Consider the following 19913-nt stretch of genomic DNA (forward strand, 5'->3'; position numbering starts at 1 on the left):
TCGTAATGGAAAACCAAAAAAAGCGAGTAGACCCGAGGCGAGTCGAGTAGATACCACGCAGTGGAAAACCGCCATATAGGTCCGTAACAGTATCGTCCCTCTGCTGGGAACCCTCATAACTGAGGCAGTTTGTCCTCCCTCAAAGTATGACTGCTTAAGAGTTCAAAGGAATGTCTTTTTTACCAGTGATAGCCTAACATTAATGCCTTAATTGTGTTGACATCTATCAGATAATTCTTCTCTAATTTGTGAATGTAATGTGCAGGTGTACGAATATAAAAAATGGTGCTGTTATTCATTATGAACTATGTGACCATGTTTTTCAATCGTTTGGTAACCTCATCTCTCTATACTGAGTGCAAAAAGAGACATAATCATTTTCCACAGTCACCAAAATGACGTCTTCAAATGTCTTGTTTTGTCAGACCAACAGTCCAAACCCCCAGAGATATTTACATATTTTTTTTAAACGGCAGTAAATTCTCACATTTGAGAAGCTGGAAGCAGATCACATTTGGAATTTGTACTTAAATTAATTCATAAATTACCTAAATTGTTGTTCTTAAAACAAGCAAAACATTTTTTTATTCTGAAACTTCTTCATAGACTGAGCCTTTGGGTCCCACATGAACACAAAGGTTTCTAACAACGTTGCAACAGTTGTGGTTATACCGTAACACATGAGAGATTTTCTATTTGGTAAAAATGTGATGCCACTTTCTGTGCACCAATCAGGATTGAGCAATATTTAAATCAACATGTGATTACAATTGTGGAGGTATTTGCTTATGTTGCCAACACTGTCAATTCAATCTATTTAAATCTCACCTACACAGTCCTGATAAAGCACATTTACTGAGTTTTTTAATGCCAAGCCTTTTTATTTCAGACTTATGTGCGTGTGTGTGCATTTCTGTGTTTGCTTTCATGGAGGCTGATACTAATGGAGATGTCTTCCAACTTTTCAACCGAGCAGATGTCTGTGCTGTCATATGGCTCACTGCAGCTTACTGTGGGGTTGTGATTCATTAAGATGCTCCACTTTGTTGAGAATCTGATTAAATTCAGCATGAATGAATATCAAAGCAGAAGAGCAGTACCCTGGAAATCCAGAGTTCTCGCGGGAACACAATTTGAATTTGCTCAGCAAGATACTCTGGCATTGAGTAATGCTGCTCATTAACTATACTCTTGTAGCCAAGCTGCACCAATCACATTGGTGGATCCTATACAGGCGGGCCAGAGGCGGGCTAAACAGATGACGACGTAAGCGTAAAGAGCTCAAACGTCCCGCCCACAGTGTGCTCCAGGAGTAAAAATAAAATGCAATTTCTCCTTTGAAAATTGGAGTATAGGCCATAAAATCATAACCATCGATGGTAGATTTAAAACCCAGCTACGACATGACTAAGCGATTGTATATGCTCAGATAGATGTCAAAAGTTCATGGGGCTCCAACCTTGTTTTGAGATAAATATCTTTTATTCGCGATGTCTTGGATAAGTACTTCATTACCCACAATTTTGAACAATCCCACAGTGATGTGTCTGATTGATGGGACCCATGCTGGTGAGTAGGGACGAGCTGTCTGTACCCGATCTGTGCACATGTGCAAAATGATAACACTGTTTCACGCTTATGCCGTTAACCTCCACCAAGAAGCTAACGTTAGTTTAGCTAAAAGCTAATTTGGCTAACCACTGGCTGACCGCTTGATTCAGTCTTAAATAATAATAATGTTAACTCAAACTAAACACTGGGAAAAGCAGGCTACAGTTGACATACCAGCTGTTATGTATTTGCACCGATTATTTTCAAGTTTTATTTTGAGAGTTATTACATGATGTCTCAGCTAGCGGTTAGCCAATTTAGCTGTTAGCTAAACAAACCTTAGCTTCCTTTATTCAGTGGTGCGCAGTTTATGGGATGGGTACACTTTGACTTTTTTCGATTTTCTGTTCTTTTTTTACTCTAAATGATGTGTTGTATGCATATGAATTACGCCATCGCATTAGCCAAAGACATGTTCTAAAACTCTTTATATACAGTATATATACAGATTTTTAAAGGCGTCAATGGGAGAAACAAATGGGAAGTTTACTTCCGGAACCCAAGGTCTCTCGGTGGAGGGGCGGGACTGTTGAGCTCTATGGGGCTCTGGATACGTAACCCTATGTGTTGTGATTGGTCGTAATGTTATCCAGTTGCGTGCGGTGAGATTTTCCAATGCACGCTTGGTGTTGCCCTTTGAGATGGGCAAATTTCATTACTTGATTCCAGACCCTTAATCAATTCAATTCAATTTTATTAATAGTATCAAATCATAACATCATCTTGAGACACTTTACAGATAGAGTAGGTCTAGAACACACTCTAATTAATATATAAAGACCCAACAATTCCAGTAATTCCCCCAAAAGCAAGCATTAGTGCAACAGTGGCGAGGAAAAACTCTCTTTTAGGAAGAAACCTGGGACGGACCCAAGGCTCTTGGTAGACAGTGTCTGACGGTGTCCTTTTGGATTTGGGGCTAGATTTCCTGGCTAGAAGAGCAGATTGTTTGTCTTAGACCAAACTCAAACACACAACCGCACACTATTAAATATATGGTTTAATTGATTAGTTGATCAATAGCAGGAACAGTGTGGTGACATCGCTGCCGCTAATATGTCTGCTGACAGAATGTTTTCTTCTGCAACTTGAGACACAAATAGTGCCACAGTGCCGAACATTTGCTAATTTCAGCTTCCTAAATATGAGTGTTTTCAGATTTTATTTCTGATTTTTGTTACATACATTAAATATACTTTGGTCTTGGGCTTTTGGTCAGACAAAACAAATATTATTTAAATATATTTCACTATTTCCTGACATTTTATAGAGCCCTTATGCACACTAAACACCTGCAACTTTGTGATTTAATGAATAAATCAGATTTTTACTTAAGGTGCGTGAGTTGAAGGTTTTTAAGTGCCTTGCTTAAAAGCACAGGAGCAATTGTTTCCCAGTCTCTTCTCGGTTGACATCAGAAGTTGTAGCTTGGCAGCAGTGATGGTTGCTCTCTCTACAGCAGTGATTCACTCATTTGCATTTACCTATTGCAATTTCAAACTTTTCTTTTTACCACTCTTTAAATTAATATCTATATTGGTAATTACCCGAGTACATTTACTCACACACAACTCCATGTGATATACGGTCCGTCAGTTAGTTTTTTATTTGTGTGTGGGCTACTGTGTGCTGAATAAATGTCAGTGTGTTTTATTATCATAGCTCGCACATGATCCCTCTGTTTCTACGTATGATTTATTGGGAATTTAGATGGTTTAAAATGTAACTCTCTGGCGGAAAAAGTGTATAATAGAATTCCAGGATAATGCAAGGATGCTGTGCACTAAATTGGGAATGTAGATTTAGATGTCATGCCCTTAAGGTATACAAAGTACAAAAAGTATTCCTGTAATAGTGTAATTTATTATTGGGATTAAACAGGATGAAGAGTCTTTGGAACAACTAGATTTCCCCTACTATATCTAACCTGTTCTTTGCGGTAACAGGGAGAGTTAATGTGTTTAGTTAGGTGTCCGAGTTTGCTCTTCTGGGTAGAAACTGGGCATTGACAACATGTTGGCAACACAGAAACATTAGGGCACTTGAACCTAACACTGAATAACTGCGCTGTCACTGAGCTGAAGGATGTAATTCTCTAATCTCCGGAATGTGTCTCAGTTACATGGCTCGGTTGCAATCTTATTCTCTTTCCATTGTTGGCTGTTTTTTTGGGTCCTGCAAGTGAAAGACCGGCACCGATTGCACTTTATTGGTGCAAGTCTGTTGGTTCCTTTTAAAGTGTGACATGATCAATCAGTCACAGAAAAAGAACCACATCCAATTCAAATCGTAATTTGTTCCACCTAATCTCCCCCAGGTTTGTTATTCAAAGTTTTTGGACATCCAGCGTAACGATCAAAAACCCCTATGGGTAACTAGTGATGACTTAGCTTTCTGTCTTTTATGTTCTGTCTTTTAAGAACACAATTTGTAGCAATCACCCTCAGACAGAACCTGGAAAAGAAGCCTCATTTTAGAGCAGAGGTCACCGCCAGGGTCATCAGTAGTCGGAACAATAATGATAGAAGAGTTCTCCGCCATGCTCCATGGGATCACTATCGGATGTCACGCTGACTTCTCCCATAATGACTCTTTGTCCTAGTGCGAAATTGACTTGCTCCCTTGTCGTCCTAACGCAGCACTGTGGCATTACAGCTCCTAAGAATAGCCAACAGTGTAAGTGCATCATTATTTCTTCAGTTTAAGAGATGAGCTTTTAGCCTCAGAAAGCACAAAGCTTTGATTTGACAGCTGAATAGGATGTGGTTACTGAGTGCATGTTGTCTTTTCTGTCTTTGAGTCAGGTACTGAGCTGAGTTCAGTAGTATTCTCACATTGTTGTTGTTGTTGTTGTTGACCAAGTGGTTAATAGATGTTCTGTAAGGAACTAGAATGATGTCCTCTGTTTGTCTCTGCAGTTGAAAAGAAAACACGTCTCTGTCTTCTGTCAACCATAGGTCCTCCCGTTTCATGTTCCCGGCTTAATAGACCATTAATCGCTGTGTCAAGACATTGTACTGTGATCACTGGTAACAAGAGAGCCATCTGCACAGAAGAATAGAAGCTTTCTCTTTTGGATAAAAGAGGTACAAAGATGTGTTGGCCAAGACTAAAAAGAAATGGTTGTGGAGAGAAACGATGCTGACGTAAAGAGGTGAAGCCACATTGGTGGTGTGTGTTTTAACAATTAAAGACGTAGAATAGAATAGAATTGTCATGTTGGTGGAATGTGATTGAATCTGAATAGAAGTTAGTTTAATTTCCACCAAAGCCCACAGCTCTTTTTTCTTATTCTTTTTTTGTTTTTAGACCAAAGCTATTTGCCATGGTTAAAACAGTATGTGTCACAATCAGGAGCACTTTTTCACTTTAGAAATGATAGATCACCTCACATCTGAAGAAGATGAGGGTCAATAATTTAGTGATCTATTGTTTCTAATTCTACAGCTTTAATGTCCTCTGTTTATTTAAATGTACGCCTCAGATGTGACAGTTCAAGCTCCTGAACCTGTCTGATGACAAGCAAGCGGCTCAAAGCATCACCTATGGTGCTAATCAGGAACACAGCAAGTGTGCAAAATGTATTCCTGCGTAGCATCACACTCTTCATATGTGCTCGAATGTTTGTGCATACGTGTCGTTTCATGGCTCAGTGTGCAACATTTGCTCGTAGCTAGAGCGCATCATCTTCAAAGCCCTGAATCAACATTGATTTTACTCGGTGGATCATCAGGCATACGAGGTGAGAAGCTATTTCTGGTGGGTTTGTTGGTGTTTAACATGCAAGAAAGGGCGGTGTTGTTTAAGAGGATCTATAGTTTTATCTGGTAACACCAAGAAGAAAAAGGTTGTATAGCTGAAATTTCTTCAAAATCACTCCCAAATGATACGTTTTGGCATTTCCCATTTTGTTGGCATGCCTATTAATTTGACACCTCCTGACATGGTGCCTCATGTCACAAAGTGCACACTTTAAATCCTCTGCAGAGGAGTCCCTTCCACAATCAGTGTCAGTCTCAGACTGGCCCAGTTCTCACACAATCATGCCCCACGGCTTATTCTATCTGTGCATCGATGAGCTTGATCTGTTCACCAGCGAGCCAATCCAGCCTGGTGTGAGGCTACTGGCATGCTGAGTGTGAATCTGCGTGGGGAGAGATAATACTTGAGTATTTGTTTGGGTTTTCTGGGCTGATGGTGAGCTCTGTGATTGAAACACAATAGGTGGAAGAGGGGGGCTAATACAACAATCTTTGATCTATCTACACCTAGAAAATCCCCTGGCTTAGACGAGTTTTCACACATCATCATAGTTCCAATTTTATTAAGAGCTCACTTGATTTCACTTGGATGTATAAATCATTTGTTCCCAACCTCCTCTGCTGGCCTGTCGAGCTTTACAGTAGATCCATCCGCACTTGAACAGGATTATGAAACAATCCCCTGGTGACACTGACTGTGCTGCCCAGTGATTCCACCCCCACCCCCGTCCACCCCCCTCATTTCAGCTTCATCCACTGTGGCTGATTTTGCCTGCCTGCTCCCTTGGGCGTAATTGATCCTCATATCATTAACCGTATGTGGATCTATCCTGGGAAACGCCCACTGCTTTACTGCTAGTCCTCACTCATTGAACCGTAGAGTCCAGTGAGCTCTAACACAAGCCTCTCTGCGTGCAACAGTGACTGTAATGTAAACTATTTAGTTTTCTGCATGGACAGGCCTGAGAGATAGAGGCTCACTATAGTCTAACCATGGGGAAGCGGAAGATGTGGAGCTTGGCGGCGCGGTCCCCCTTTGCCACCTTAAGGGGCCGCTTGGGCCTCACGAGGAAGGGTGTGGATGGTCTGTGTGTGAGCAGCTTGCTGGGGGTCCTCAGGTCCCACACCTGGCTGATCGGAGAGGAGGAGGCGGTCTTTCTGCTGGCCTCCCCACCACGTTACCAGCACCGCCGTGCTCTCTCCTTATCTTTCTCTTTCTGCTCCTTCCCTGCAGATGGTGGGAGTGAAGACTTGGCAGACCCCCGCTCGCCCAGTCTAGACCCTCACCTGAGCCACATCGGCCAAGGTAAGCGGACAAAAATATATATATACCTAGATAGATTTTTTTTTAAATTATTGTTCACGTTTCTCTCAAATGCACGGAGCTGGGGAAAAAAACAAACCATGCGCACAGGATACAAATCTGTTCCCTCGGTTTAAAAACTGCATGCACAAATTCATACTATGTGCCCTCGGTTTTACAAACGTGAGCAAAGTTAGAAAGATATTCACAGATTCAAACTTCCTGGATAAATTACTCTATAGCAAAATGATATTAAATCACAAATGATGTATCTTTCCTAACGTAGTAAGGTAAACAATGAGCTACAAACTCATTTTCATCAAAACCAGTGGTCCTCCAACCTGGAGAAATAACTTTGGTCTCTAGTAGCAGCCGGCAGTGCTTAGGGACCGTCTGTAAACTACAACACTGACACAAAAATATTTAATAATCTAATGATTAAAAAAGGTAGTGTCTCCAAATTTATTTTTTAAAAGTAAGTGCTGTAGTACAACGAGCAGGAGACAAGTTATAATTGAGGTGGCAATTATTGGCAGGGGGATGACCCCCTCCACAATAAATAATGATCACATGTCAATGAAAAGAGAAGGGTTTTAGGTAGTGAGTCTGGAGCGCTGCCTTCATGAAATATAGTTTTGACTGTAAAAGCCATCTGAGCACCTCGGCAATATCTTGTCTTCTCTTTCTTATAATGGGGTGTGTTGAGCTGCTCCCAGGCGTCGCTGTGTGTTATGCAAGTGAATGAGAAGCTTGCTGGAATGTTGCAGAGAAACAGCATGCAAGTGTTTTTCCCCTATCCTTTACTTCCTCATTTCTGGTAATACTTCTCTCGACGATCTTTTTCCAGACTCCATTTCTTTTCCCTCAATGTTTCCACGGCAGAAACCCAGGAGGCCTTGTTTGCCAAGTTGTATTTCACCCGACTTTATAGTAGAAAACTTTACGACTACTGGAAATGATGTTATATTTACAGGGAGGGAACTGTATGAATTTTATATTCCTGTTATTCTGCCTGTAAATCTGAGTTTCTTGTCAGGAAAGAAGGTGTACACAATAAGATATGTTTATCAACAGTGTGAATGTCAGTGCTTGGCAGGAAATGTTTTTGGCAATTATAATTTCATGTTTTTTTTCCTCCCCGTGCATGTTTTGTGCCAAACACCTCGACAAGTAGGTGTTTGTGATTATTTCGGGGCACGGAGTGCCCTTAAACGTGTCTCACATCGCAGTCTTAAAAAGAAACACCATCATTTCCAACGCTTCTGTTCTCTGGATATTACCACTGAAGTGCGGCTTTTCTTCCCTCTCCGCCCTCCATCTTTGCACTAAATTACACCTTTTGATTACTCGAGACTGTGTATGAAGAAGTGCTTAATGCTAATCTTTGATGGTAGTACTATTGATTTTAAGATGATTATTTTTTAAGTACATTTACTTAAGTACTGTACTTAATATTTGACATAATTGAGTATTACCATTTCATGCAAGTTTATGCTTCGATTCCACTACATCTCAGGGGAAAATATTGTACTTTTTATTTTACGCCATTTGTCTGACAGCTTTAGATACTTTAAAGATTACAGTTTTTCATCCACTTCCTGTGCAGTAAAAATCATGTATTTCCAGATGTGTTGATGTTGAAGGACTATGATCAACTGAAGAATGAAGTGTTCCCTTATGTTGTTATGTCGAGATAAATTCTCCTCCCAAATAAAGTCTTTAACAAGCCTTTTGGATCAGTTAGAAAACGCATCGTCATAAAGCTGAAAATGGGGCTGTTTTTCTGACCCCATGAAAAGAGATACGTGGTTCTCACAGTACAGCAATGCTACAAACATATGATGATCTTAAAGACTCTTATGTATTGCGGTAGGTTAAACCACCCAACACAAGTATATAAAGGAGTTGATTATACTAGGGAAACACTGACAGGGAACATTTTACTGTACAATGAAACTAAAAGCACATTTTGGCTAATACATACTTTTACTCAGTTGAGGTTTCGATTGCAGGACTTTTAGTGGAGTTTTTCTCACTGTGGTTTTACTACTTTTACTGAAGCAAAGAATCTGAATACTTCTTCTGCCACTGCTAAGATAGCACAAATCTCTTTACTTTTTGGAAGAAAAATAAATATTATTATGATTGTGTGTTTGCATTCAATATTGGAATGCATTGAAATTGAGTTGAATCTTGACGACTGATAATTGCTACCAGAATACTAAGTCCCCTCCTTGGTATTCACTTCAGGCTCTGCATAAATGAGAAGAATTTCCATGCTTGGGGATGTAACCACTGCTCTGGCTTTTTTTGCTTTCACACGACATTCCCCAGTGACTGGGTGGACTGACTCCAGCACTTCTGGAGCCACAGAGGGATGTGTGTTTGTATACTAGTGTATTTGCATTAGAAAAAACAATTTGACCCCAACTCAACCGTCACACACGCTTCCCCTGGGATTTGTCATGGATTAGCGTCTAATAATGGCGTCATGTCGCACTGTGGAGGCGGTCTGATGCGAGACTGTTGTTTGACCAGTTGGTTTTACAGCTCTGTCTGCAGGGCTGATTCACAAAATGGATGTTTTCAGACAGCTGGCTGGGGTTTGTTCACCAGGGTTGGTGTGTGTGTGTGTGTGTGTGTGTGTGTGTGTGTGTGTGTGTGTGTGTGTGTGTGTGTGTGTGTGTGTGTGTGTGTGTGTGTGTGTGTGTGTGTGTGTGTGTGTGTGTGTGTGTGTGTGTGTGTGTGTGTGTGTGTTTAAAGTGAAAAAAAAATAGAAGCCATAACTTCTTATAATTTGTGTTTTTTGAAGCAAGAGAAGGGAAAAATGGGCGAGTGGTTGTTTGGGCTCCGTCTGTAATTATTGCCCATTGTGAAAGCATTTTCTTTGCTCTCGTGATCATGACTCTGTCCTACTTCTTTTGGTTTGTTTGAACCTATTGCAGAAGGTTAGAAAATCCTCCTGTTATTATATTAAAACTGTGGGGTATTGTGTTACTGTGGGGCTTACAGACCTCAGGAAGGCTGTAGTTTATTACAGTGAATGTTAGCGGCACGTGTTCCCTGCAGGGCTGTTCTCTCTTCTGGGTCATGCCAATCTTGTTAGACTCAATACTGGTGTTGCAATCCAGGGACCAGGCTGAGGTTCTGTCTGGCTACTCATATCTGCCTGTCATACAGCTTCTACTGGGGTGAACAAATAGAAACACCTGTAGAATCCAATGCAATCCAACACAGTGGCCCTAGTAGTGCTAAAATGATCAATTGATCAAAAGAAAATTGTGGGTTCTGTTGCTTTCAGCTTGTGCGGATTAGGCTCAGATTAGTTTTATTCACTGTGCAGTGGAGAAAGAAGTTCACAAGAAGCCGTAAGATTCTCCCTGACCAGAATGAGTTTTCTGGCCAGGGTTTTGTACAAGGTTACTAAAAGCATCAGAATAAACAAGCTGAGAAGACATTCAACTCACTAAGTAGATATGCATGGACCCAGTACTGTCTGCTTCAGCTAATCAAAAGTGCTTTGATTAGTTAAGGTGTAGTCTCCCATTGCCAGACCTTCCTCCACAGCGCTGTGGAGGAGGGTCTGGCTAGTCCACACAACATTCCTGGATGTGAGAAAAAAGTGCTCTGGTTTATTGGCATTTATTTAAACAAATCACAATTGTCTTAAGTGTCGCTAATTGCCGGACACAATGCCGAACTACCTTTGCAAAAGAGCCTCGGGAAGGAACTTGTTTTTATGGAACATGTGTACGTTCAAAAGTAGTTTTAGTCGTGTAACAGAAGACTCAGATTGGACAGATAGACTAGCTAGCTGTCTGGATTTACCCTGCAGAGATTTGAGGAGCAGTCAACCATAGTCCTCATGAATCCACCGGAGTTAAGAATGCCAATAGAATAAAAGCGGAAGCTGACGAACAGAATTTGACAAAATTAGGGACGTCCGGCGGAATTTCCCGTTCTATGTGAACAATCCCGGAAGTTGAACGTCGTCAATATGGATCAGTTAAGATGTGAATTTCAGTTTGAGTCAACTTGGGCTCTAAACAAAAGGTCTCTGACACAATGACCAAAGTAAAAGTTTTATTTTAACAGCTAGGCAAAAGGAAACACTAAAAGTTTGTTGAATGGGTAATGTAAAAGGAACGTCATCAGTCAACAGGAAAGAAGGAGGAGGATAAAGAAGGATAAAATGAGACTTAAACTGTTAGGCAATTCATTTTCTTCTACACTATCTAACAGTAAATTTAGCTTTAGTTATCCCACAAAACAAATCAAACACTGCTTTGGGAAATTGGAAAGTGCACTTCTGATATTTGTTTTCTGATATCTTATAGACAAATGAGCAATTAATTAATTAAAAACTATAATCAGCAAGTTAATTGTTAATGGAATGAGTTGTTAACCCAAAACCCCTAGGAGAATCTCAGTGTGAAATATTTGGTCAAGACTGTCTCAGAATGTCATTTTATAACATTATTTGAGTGATACTCAACTCAATGCCATTTTTATCAGGTCTCTACTTGAATAACCTCACCATACATTGTTACGTGAAGTCTCCTTTCTTTCTTTGCTGAAACTCTTGTGACCCATCAGTGTTAGGTAATATCTGCTATTAATAGCAGAGAAAAGCATCTCATACTCATGTCTTTCCCTCCCACCCTGCAGGTGGCAGCATAGACAGCGACTGTGCCTTTGAAGGAGATTACGCTGTGCCCCCTCTCTCTATGACTGAGGGCATGCAGCACATTCGCATCATGGAGGGCGTGTCACGCTCGCTGCCCTCCTCCCCGCTGCTCACCCACCAGACCATCAGTGTCAGGCTACAGCCCGTGAAGAAGCTCACAGGTAAACACACTGCCGTGAAGTTTCATAAAAATATTCATGTGGGATTCAGATGTGAGCTAAATCTGGTTCATGACTTGTACGCACACATCCTTGCCTACAACTGTCCTCCCCCATAGACTCATTGTGCTAATAAAGCCTCCCTTAACCCTTCGCTGTACCACTGCAGGCAGGGTACCCAATCAATCAGAGAATCACACACAGGGAATTAAAAGTGAAGAGGAGTGGGATGGCTTCTCACCCTGATGGTTGCCGATAATCAGTTATCAATTACTGTATTACTCCCCCACTGACTCTGAGTAGAAACATACAGTAGGGCCCAGCTCTGGCCTGCGGCAAACTGCAATTTCCAATTCTTGTAATCACCAAAGTCCAAGAGCCAAAAGAAGCTGATGGACAGGGAGCTGTGGTCGGCGCTACCCTCCTTTATCGCTCATTGTCTTCCACCGCTAATTGTTTCCTTCCACACTCAACCCTGACATTCTGAGAATGTGGGAACTGGCCTCCCCCCTCCTCTGTCTCCCCATTAACTGGATTTTGTGACATGTTCCCTCTGCTTTTATAATTCTGTGGTTTGGTGCACAGGGCAGCGTGGGCATCCAAGACACACAGCTCTGTGGCGATTTTCAGAATGCGAAATTAAATATTGACATTGCTTCCCCCAGTATTAGTGCAGCCTCTACATAGATGAAGAGTGGGTGTGAAGGACTTAATGCTTGATTCAGTAGTCACCACTAGGGTGCACCAGCCTCTCGGCTACTTTAGATCATTAACCCTTTCTGGGACCATGGTGTTTTAATTATTTTTTTACTCCTGGGTCATCAAAAGGTATCATCTAAGGTTTTAAACAGGAAACAGATTTTCTCTTTCATTTCACCAGGGTGTGTGACACCAATGTAGGAGGGCTCTGTGTGGGTGACAGGATCCAGCAGAGGCTGTTTTGGGGGATCAGGACTTATGAATGACATTTCTCTTTGCTTGTCTCTGCTGTTTAAGGCAACATCTTTGCTCCTTTTGTATTTTTCTTTAACTTCATGTTTCGTGGCAGCCTAATTTGATGTCCACACTTTCATCCAAGTGGATCGAAGTGAATTTCTTAGATTGTGTCCGTCCGTCCGTCCGTGTGTGTGTGTGTGTGTGTGTGTGTGTGTGTGTGTGTGTGTGTGTGGATTTTGGCAGGATTAGCACCTCACTGTGTTAATCCTTCCAGATGTATGTCTCTGTCACACCACCTAATGTGTGTTATATTGTAGTCTGATGTAATGATTAAGTCTCTGACAAAAAACAGCAACTTAAAACTGCATGATTCTGTACAGCTAGTGGGGCGTCGCAGGACTAAGCTCTGTACCGATCATAGACTGTATATTAACAGTCTATGGTACAGATGTAAGATCTGTGTTAAATACTGTTTTCTTCTTTCCTTATTCTTCATTTAACATGTCCATTCGATTATAGGAGCTAAACCGCTCTTGCATAAGCAGGTCTAACTCTAAAACAAACACGCACAAAAACCCTCAAGTCCTGCGGCCGGGTTGGCTCAGTTGGTAGAGCAGGCGCACATATATAGAGGTTTACTCCGCGACACAGCGGCCACAGGTTTAACTCTAACCTGCGACCCCTTGCTGCATGTCATTCCCCTTCTCTTTCCCCTTTCATGTCTTCATCTGTCCTGTGAAATTAAAGGCCTAAAACGCCCCAAAAAGTATCTTAAAAAAAAAGAAAAAAACTCTAATCCTTCAATTCCTCAAAGACCCGTGTCTGCTCTCGAGTGCCATCGAACACCAGATTGCACTAGGTCTTACCCACCCGGCTTTCTCACCCTTTAATTAATTCAAACTCAGCGCCACTTCCTGCACAGCTTGACAGTACCAAGCTGCGTGTGTGTGTGTGTGTGTGTGTGTGTGTGTGTGTGTGTGTGCTGGCGTCACAGAACCCCTCCCATGCCAGCAATGGCAGAGGTGGGAAAAAAGAGAACTGGCAGGGGAGTGCATAAGACAGCCTTCTTCGGCTCCGATGGTCAGGCAAAAACGCAGGTCTTTCCATTAATTTTTAATTGGGGTAGTGTGTTTAGGCTGTGGCAGGGGATGCCGCAAGGGGGACACTCAAAAAACGCAGCCGGCCTGTGGCGAAAAGTTTTTGGGAGAAACGGAACCCCCCCGTCACACTGCGGTGGCCAAACATGTAACCTGCGACTTGTGTGTTTTGAGCTGTGGTTTGAAGTGGCATGAGAGTCCCATACAGTAAATGGGAAACATCACTGTCGCTGCCACAAGACAGTTTTATTATACAGTATATAATAGATAAGGGTAAAAAAACCAAAACACAAGCACTAAACTGCCCGGGAGTTGTGCGGAATGTTTCCTGCAACAACTAAGCACTCGCTATGTCTCTCTTGTCTCTTTTCTCTCTCTCCTGTAAAATAAAGCTGCCTTCACGTGCTGTCGGAAAAATCATTATCTATAAACGATTTGAAGGAAAACAGTAATTGTGAACTATAAAGTCTACTTGTGCTTTGTTGGGGGATTTAAGAACACAACCGGACGTCACACAGATGGGCCGTTTCATTAAAACTCTCCCCTCTGCACAACCATGTGGCAAATCGCCAGGTTATTTTTTTATGCTTGAATGCCCCAATAAAGAGCAAATAGCAGCAGGTCTTAAGGCTGTAGCACTTTGATCACCCACCCCCTCTCCCCTGGGGGCCTCCACCAACCGCAGTCTCTCTTTGCCCTCCTGTGGCAGAGTGGGGGTGTTGGCGAGGACTTGAGTTATTCGACTTCAAGGCTCCAATAGAATGAAAATGCTATGAAAGCATTGACCTTTTTAGAGAACCATTGAGTTTCTGATTTAATCCTCTTTGCCTGCATGAAGACTCTCAGGGGGGCCCTCAGATGCTTGAGGGGTCAACTTGTGAAACACATTGATAAGGATGGCAGGAGGCATACTGGACCATGTCGTCGCAGTGGACTCGTGTTGAATATACAGTATATTTAGAGGGTTGTGTTGGTAAACTACAACATATTTGATCTAATTTATTGATCTTTTTATTTAGTATGTTTGTACATTAAATATATGTTAACGTAGTTTGTTTAGTATGCTTTACTTTTTTATTTGTTTTTCAGTTTAATTATATTTGAAGTTTAATAGAGTAGTGTAATAAGTTTAATAAATGCATGATGTTTCCAAAGTTATGAAAAAATCATAATGACAATATTGACCAAAAAATAATTGTGGTTCTGATTTTTGCAGTAATGGAGCAGCCTTAGACTCATGGTCCATTTACCGGATAAGACTTTAACTTTCATTATTAGGATATTTATAGCATGGTATTGCTAAAATGTCTCAATATCCATCATATCAGGCTGCTGTTGTATTGCTCGGGGTCTAACAACTACGCAAGAACTCCATTAATGAAATCTAGAGTCTCTATCACGTTAAATCCAACTGAACTAACAAATAATATTTGTATTCTTTAATAAACCTCCCAGGGAAATTGTCTTTTAAACCCCCTGCCTTTCAAAGAGGTCAGACTACACAGTCAGGGAAGAGTTTCTGTGTCTGCGTGCACTAAGTAACTCAGTACATTTAGCTTAAGTACTTTGCTTAAGTACAATTTTACTTTACACTTATTTAAGCATTTCAGCTACTTTTCATATTAAAATTGTATTAAAAAAAAATAAGATCAATATATAAATTATGATGTTACATTAAAGACAAAAAGTAAAAATTAATACATAAGTGATCCAATAATAAAATAATATAATACTGAGAGAAATAATTCTGCATAATTAGTAGTTTTACTTTTGATACTTCAATTATGTTCTGTTGCTAATACTTCCGTACTTTTACTAAAGTAACATTCTGAATGCAGGACTATAACTTGTAATGGACTAATTTTATAGTGTGAGTGTATTTTTACTTTTACTGAAGCAAATTATTTCAACACTTTTTCCAACACTGGGCTCGAATCTGAATCGTCTGCTGAGGACAGAGTCTTTAAACATGTGTTACATAATTATAGGCCTTTGCATTTATTTCAACGGAAATGTTCCCTTTTTCCAAGTTATGATATAATTTCTGCTTCCTGATTTGCACTCATGAAAACATACATTCTCAGTTTGTTGCACATATGCAACATAACTTTGTCTTCATTTTTGGCAGATCCCCCGACCACTGTGTTTTACGTTGTCTATTTTTAGCTTGCTGTTATCTAAGACTTTGAGTGCCGAGTATTGCTCCTTCTCACAGAGATGTCTCAGTGGCTGATTGTTATGACTTATAATCACGGATTGCTTATTTGTTCCTTCACTCAAGTGTCAGGCTCGCCAGAGACCATCACCCGAGCTGATTGATTGGCCATGCTCCACTCTGAAACATTTAAAGGGAATTATTTCAACATCTCTCCCCAGATTACACTACTTTCCCCTAATTAATGGCTGCAATCAATTCAATTACTCCTTCCCCATGAATTGCCACATAAAGGTGGAAAATTGCATTTGGCCTTAAAACCTGAGAATACGCTTGGTTTGATTATACCACCTCATTTTTTTCTCCCTCTTTTCCTGCACTGATTACAGTAATTTGAGTATATCTAAAATCTATTGTCTCTGTCTATGGTGCTTACAGTAATAGAGTGATATGTGAATAAGTGGCACTGTAATACAGTTAGCTAACCTCTAAATGGCCATGTGATGCATGCATAAAAATGGATGGCCAGCATTAACAATGTGTGCAGAACTGCTTAGTCAGGTATTACAGCTCATTGTGTGGGTTGTCTTAAAGGACGCACATGAAGAGGTGCTTGGTTAAATTAGCTTCTCGTGATGAATGCTGCATTTCTGGGCCTGTGTTATTGTTTTGTGGTGTTGAGTGTCCAAATGGAAATGACAGGATCAGTTGTTGGCATTTTTTGCACAAATACAATGGTCTATAATAAGATGTTATTGTGTTAAAGCCCACAGCTAAAACTCGTGTTGAGACACATTGATTTGGGGGTTTTCAAAAGAGGCATCTGGGAAACGTAGTTTATTATAACCTGAAGCAGTGTTGTGGGCAAGGTAAAACGACAACTAAACAGCTGCAATAGATCACAAAAAGAAAAGTTATCAGGTTTTCTTTACAGTATTTATGATTATTATGATGTGCAGTATGACACTGTAATGTAAGAGTAGAGCTGTTGCATTTTCAAGCTTTTGATTTTACTTTACAACTATCGAGACCTTTTTTTCTTTAACTATTCCTGCAGCAAAATGAAGTGGTGAAAATACAGCATATCAGTTTAAGTGTATACGACTGATATAGATTTGTAGGTGGGCTTTTTTTTAGGTGGCTAAAATATATTTAGCTACTGCCCCCGTCCAGAACAGTGCATTGCTTAAGTACCTAAAACAACTCCATTGGATAATATCTAAACAATCCCTTTAGGAGGTTGTATTAATATACTGTAAATATGTGTACATGTGAAACATGTGAAAGCATTTTAATGTTGCTGCTAATTTTAATAGCTTTTTAATGCTAGTAGGTAGTTTAATTCAATGCATCATTTATACGTAAAATTGTAACCTGCTAAGTACAGGTGTATAGGCTGATTTTCTTTTGCGTCATTAATGCTGCTGGTAACCAAAATAAGATTAAACATTGATACATAAACACCCAATACTCCCTATATCATGTAGACAAATGAAGCAACTAATTCAAAATTAAACAATGCACCTGACCGACTCAAATATGTTTTTATAATATGATATATGATGATATATGTATCAATTGTCTTCCTGGTTTCTTGAAACCTTATCGTAAAATCTGGACTTTTCCTTTTAAGTCATGTAACACAAACCTGCAGCGCGCCATGCCTTGATCTTGCCCTGTGTATTTTTGAGAGGAAGTCCGACATTTGGGACATTTCAATTTCCCTCTTTCCATGCCTCCTTAGCCAGCCTCGCTTTCTATATGGCATCTGGTGTCCGCTGAGATTTTAAAAAAATGAACACTGACATTTGGGGCAACTCAATCACCACGCCTCTTTACTGCAGCATTGTACATTGAGAAAATCGTTCTTCAATTATCGTCATAATTTCTTGCCTCAACCGTCCCTGCCACCACGGACCCTGCAAACCATTTGTTCCGCTGAAAGGAAATGTGACATTTATAGCTTCACTGTCACAGGTGAAAAATAAAGAGTGAAGGTTCAGTGTAGAAAGGAGTAATTGAAATGGGAGTATGATAAAAACAGTCTGGGTGTTTTAGCGGTGAAATATCATCTACCTATCCTACCTTTTACCACCATGCTGTTCACCTGTGTTAATAGGCGTCCCCTCTAAATTCACTCCAGTGTTTACACTACTAATAAATATATCCCACAGATCTCAAGAGCTCGCACTTGACACGGTGCTTCCTTGGGTCATCAACAATGGTCAAGACAATCAGACTTACAGACCTTCTTCCTTACATTTTAGTTTGATATTCTTTCTTGTCCAGGGCTAAATGAAAATATTGATACCACAGTTGATATAAAGCTGGTAGCTCTTTAGCTTAGCTTAGCACCAAAACTGGAGATGGGGGAAATCCTTGCTCTGTCCAATGCTTACAAGATCCGCCTACAAGCATCTCTTAAGCTCACTAACACGTTATATCTGTCTTTGTTAAACAGAGAGGATTAAGGGTAAGGATGTCAGTGTCTCTCTCCGGTTAATGTGCGAAAAAAAACACAGGAAATATAAAGTAGGCATGTTAAAAATGTCAAAACAGCACATAATATCAACAGAGTGGCGTTTTGTGGCAATGGGAATAACGATAATAGTTTATTTGTTTAGCTTTAAACTGTCAGGAACTGCATGATGATGTGTACAGATAATTTGAAATTAGTCGGCAACACAGTCAAACACTTATGCAACCTCCTGGAGCAAGAAGTGTATCCATGCCCATTTTAAGCTTAATGTGATCAACCACCCCCACTTGTCATCTATCTCACAGGAATATGTTGCATCTTGTTGACAATATGCGACTAGCCTACAATACACATCACTTGTAAGTTATTGTTGTCCAACCCTAAATTAAAACTGGCGTAAAATAAATTATATTGTGCTTAGCAAGAGGCAATGTTTAACTGCAGGCAATGGTCAGATAGAGACCCAGGTTAAATTATGTAGAGGACTGGTGGTGCACATAAAGTCGCATTTCAAACTTTGACCTGTTACTGTAGCACATCTGTAAGGCTTTTTGGTAAAATACTATTAAACACGCTGGTCTGAGATGTCACTCTGGGGAAATAAGTGTGACTGGAAGAGATTAATAACAAACAGCGGGCTTACAGCGTTATGGATATAAACCCCCGACAGAAGCAAATGTAGCACGGAATAAACTCTCAGCCCCGTGGGTTTGAACCCCTAAAGCCGTAAAACATGGCTGCTGCTGTACAAATACAGTTTCAAGGGTAAAACAAGGACAGATGGGGAGGCATGAGCCAAGGAGGAAAATGGAGTAGGTTTTATTGAAACCCTTGTTCCTATCAAATAATACCTCTCCAATTTTTTCTTTTTGCATACGATCTGATGGGTCCCCAAAGCTCCATCCACGCACAAAAAACTGTCCCTTTAATAAAACCCTCCCTCCTTCCTTTTTTTATGCCATTTTCTTTCCTCCCTACTCATCCTTTTCCTCCCCCTCTTTTTGCACTGCGGTTGCCATGACAACAGCAGCACTGCACCATTCATCTGTTGGAAACCTGGGCTCCTGTTCCTATAGTGAGAGTGCGCCTCTCACATCTATACATAACACGCTAAGCGCTTATGCAGTCACGGAGGCGAAGGAGAGGATCGTTCCTATCTGTGCTTCCAGGGCTCCTAGCGGGAAAAGCTCCCTATTCTGTTTTTTTTTTTTTTTTTTTTTTATTTGTTACTTTTTATTCGTAGTGGCAAAGGTTTTGGTCACATGTCAGCCCTCGGTACTACTGCCATCATAAAGGTGTCACCTCTGTGTCCCCCTGTGACACAGTGACTGTTGCGTTCTCTTCCTTCCTCCGTTGCTTGTTCTCCCTCCCCTTCCACTTTCCTCTTCCTCCTCTCACTCCTCCCGTCACTGACATATCTTGCCTGGCTCTGTATCATTTACTGCGACTGTACTGAGCGGGCAGCATCAGCACTGAAACCTGTGGAGACTTCCTCAGAAAGGAAACAAGAAGGAAGAAAGAGAGTGAGAGCTTCTGTTTCGCCACACTGCTTGGTTGCAAGTGTTTTTCTGTTTCCTATTTTGTTTTTTTCTTTCCTTTTTGCAATTTTTTGATGAACTGGTCATTGCTCCGGGAGGAAAGACTGCTCGTGTTGCTGGAGGGGCAAGGAGGAGACCTGGTGCCGTACTCCAACCTTCAGGAATGCATCTGGTTTGAGAATGGTGAG

The 19913-nt window shown here is 40.8% G+C and overlaps 1 protein-coding gene across 11 annotated transcripts in view; it reads left to right on the forward strand.

Moving 5' to 3' along the window:
* The window catches only part of tanc2b (tetratricopeptide repeat, ankyrin repeat and coiled-coil containing 2b), a 136682-nt gene that overhangs the window by 59947 nt on the left and 56822 nt on the right, over nt 1-19913 (forward strand). For 9 of the 11 annotated variants that reach the window (XM_034861428.1, XM_034861431.1, XM_034861430.1 and 6 more), the window contains 2 exons: nt 6607-6678; nt 11344-11523. In XM_034861428.1, coding sequence (XP_034717319.1) covers nt 6607-6678; nt 11344-11523 — 252 coding nt within the window. Of the gene's footprint in view, nt 1-6606; nt 6679-11343; nt 11524-19331; nt 19909-19913 lie in introns of those variants that run through there. The other 2 variants (XM_034861434.1, XM_034861435.1) reach the window with 2 other exon arrangements.

The sequence above is a fragment of the Etheostoma cragini genome, chromosome 21 (assembly GCF_013103735.1).
Source record: "Etheostoma cragini isolate CJK2018 chromosome 21, CSU_Ecrag_1.0, whole genome shotgun sequence".
NCBI lineage: Eukaryota > Metazoa > Chordata > Actinopteri > Perciformes > Percidae > Etheostoma > Etheostoma cragini.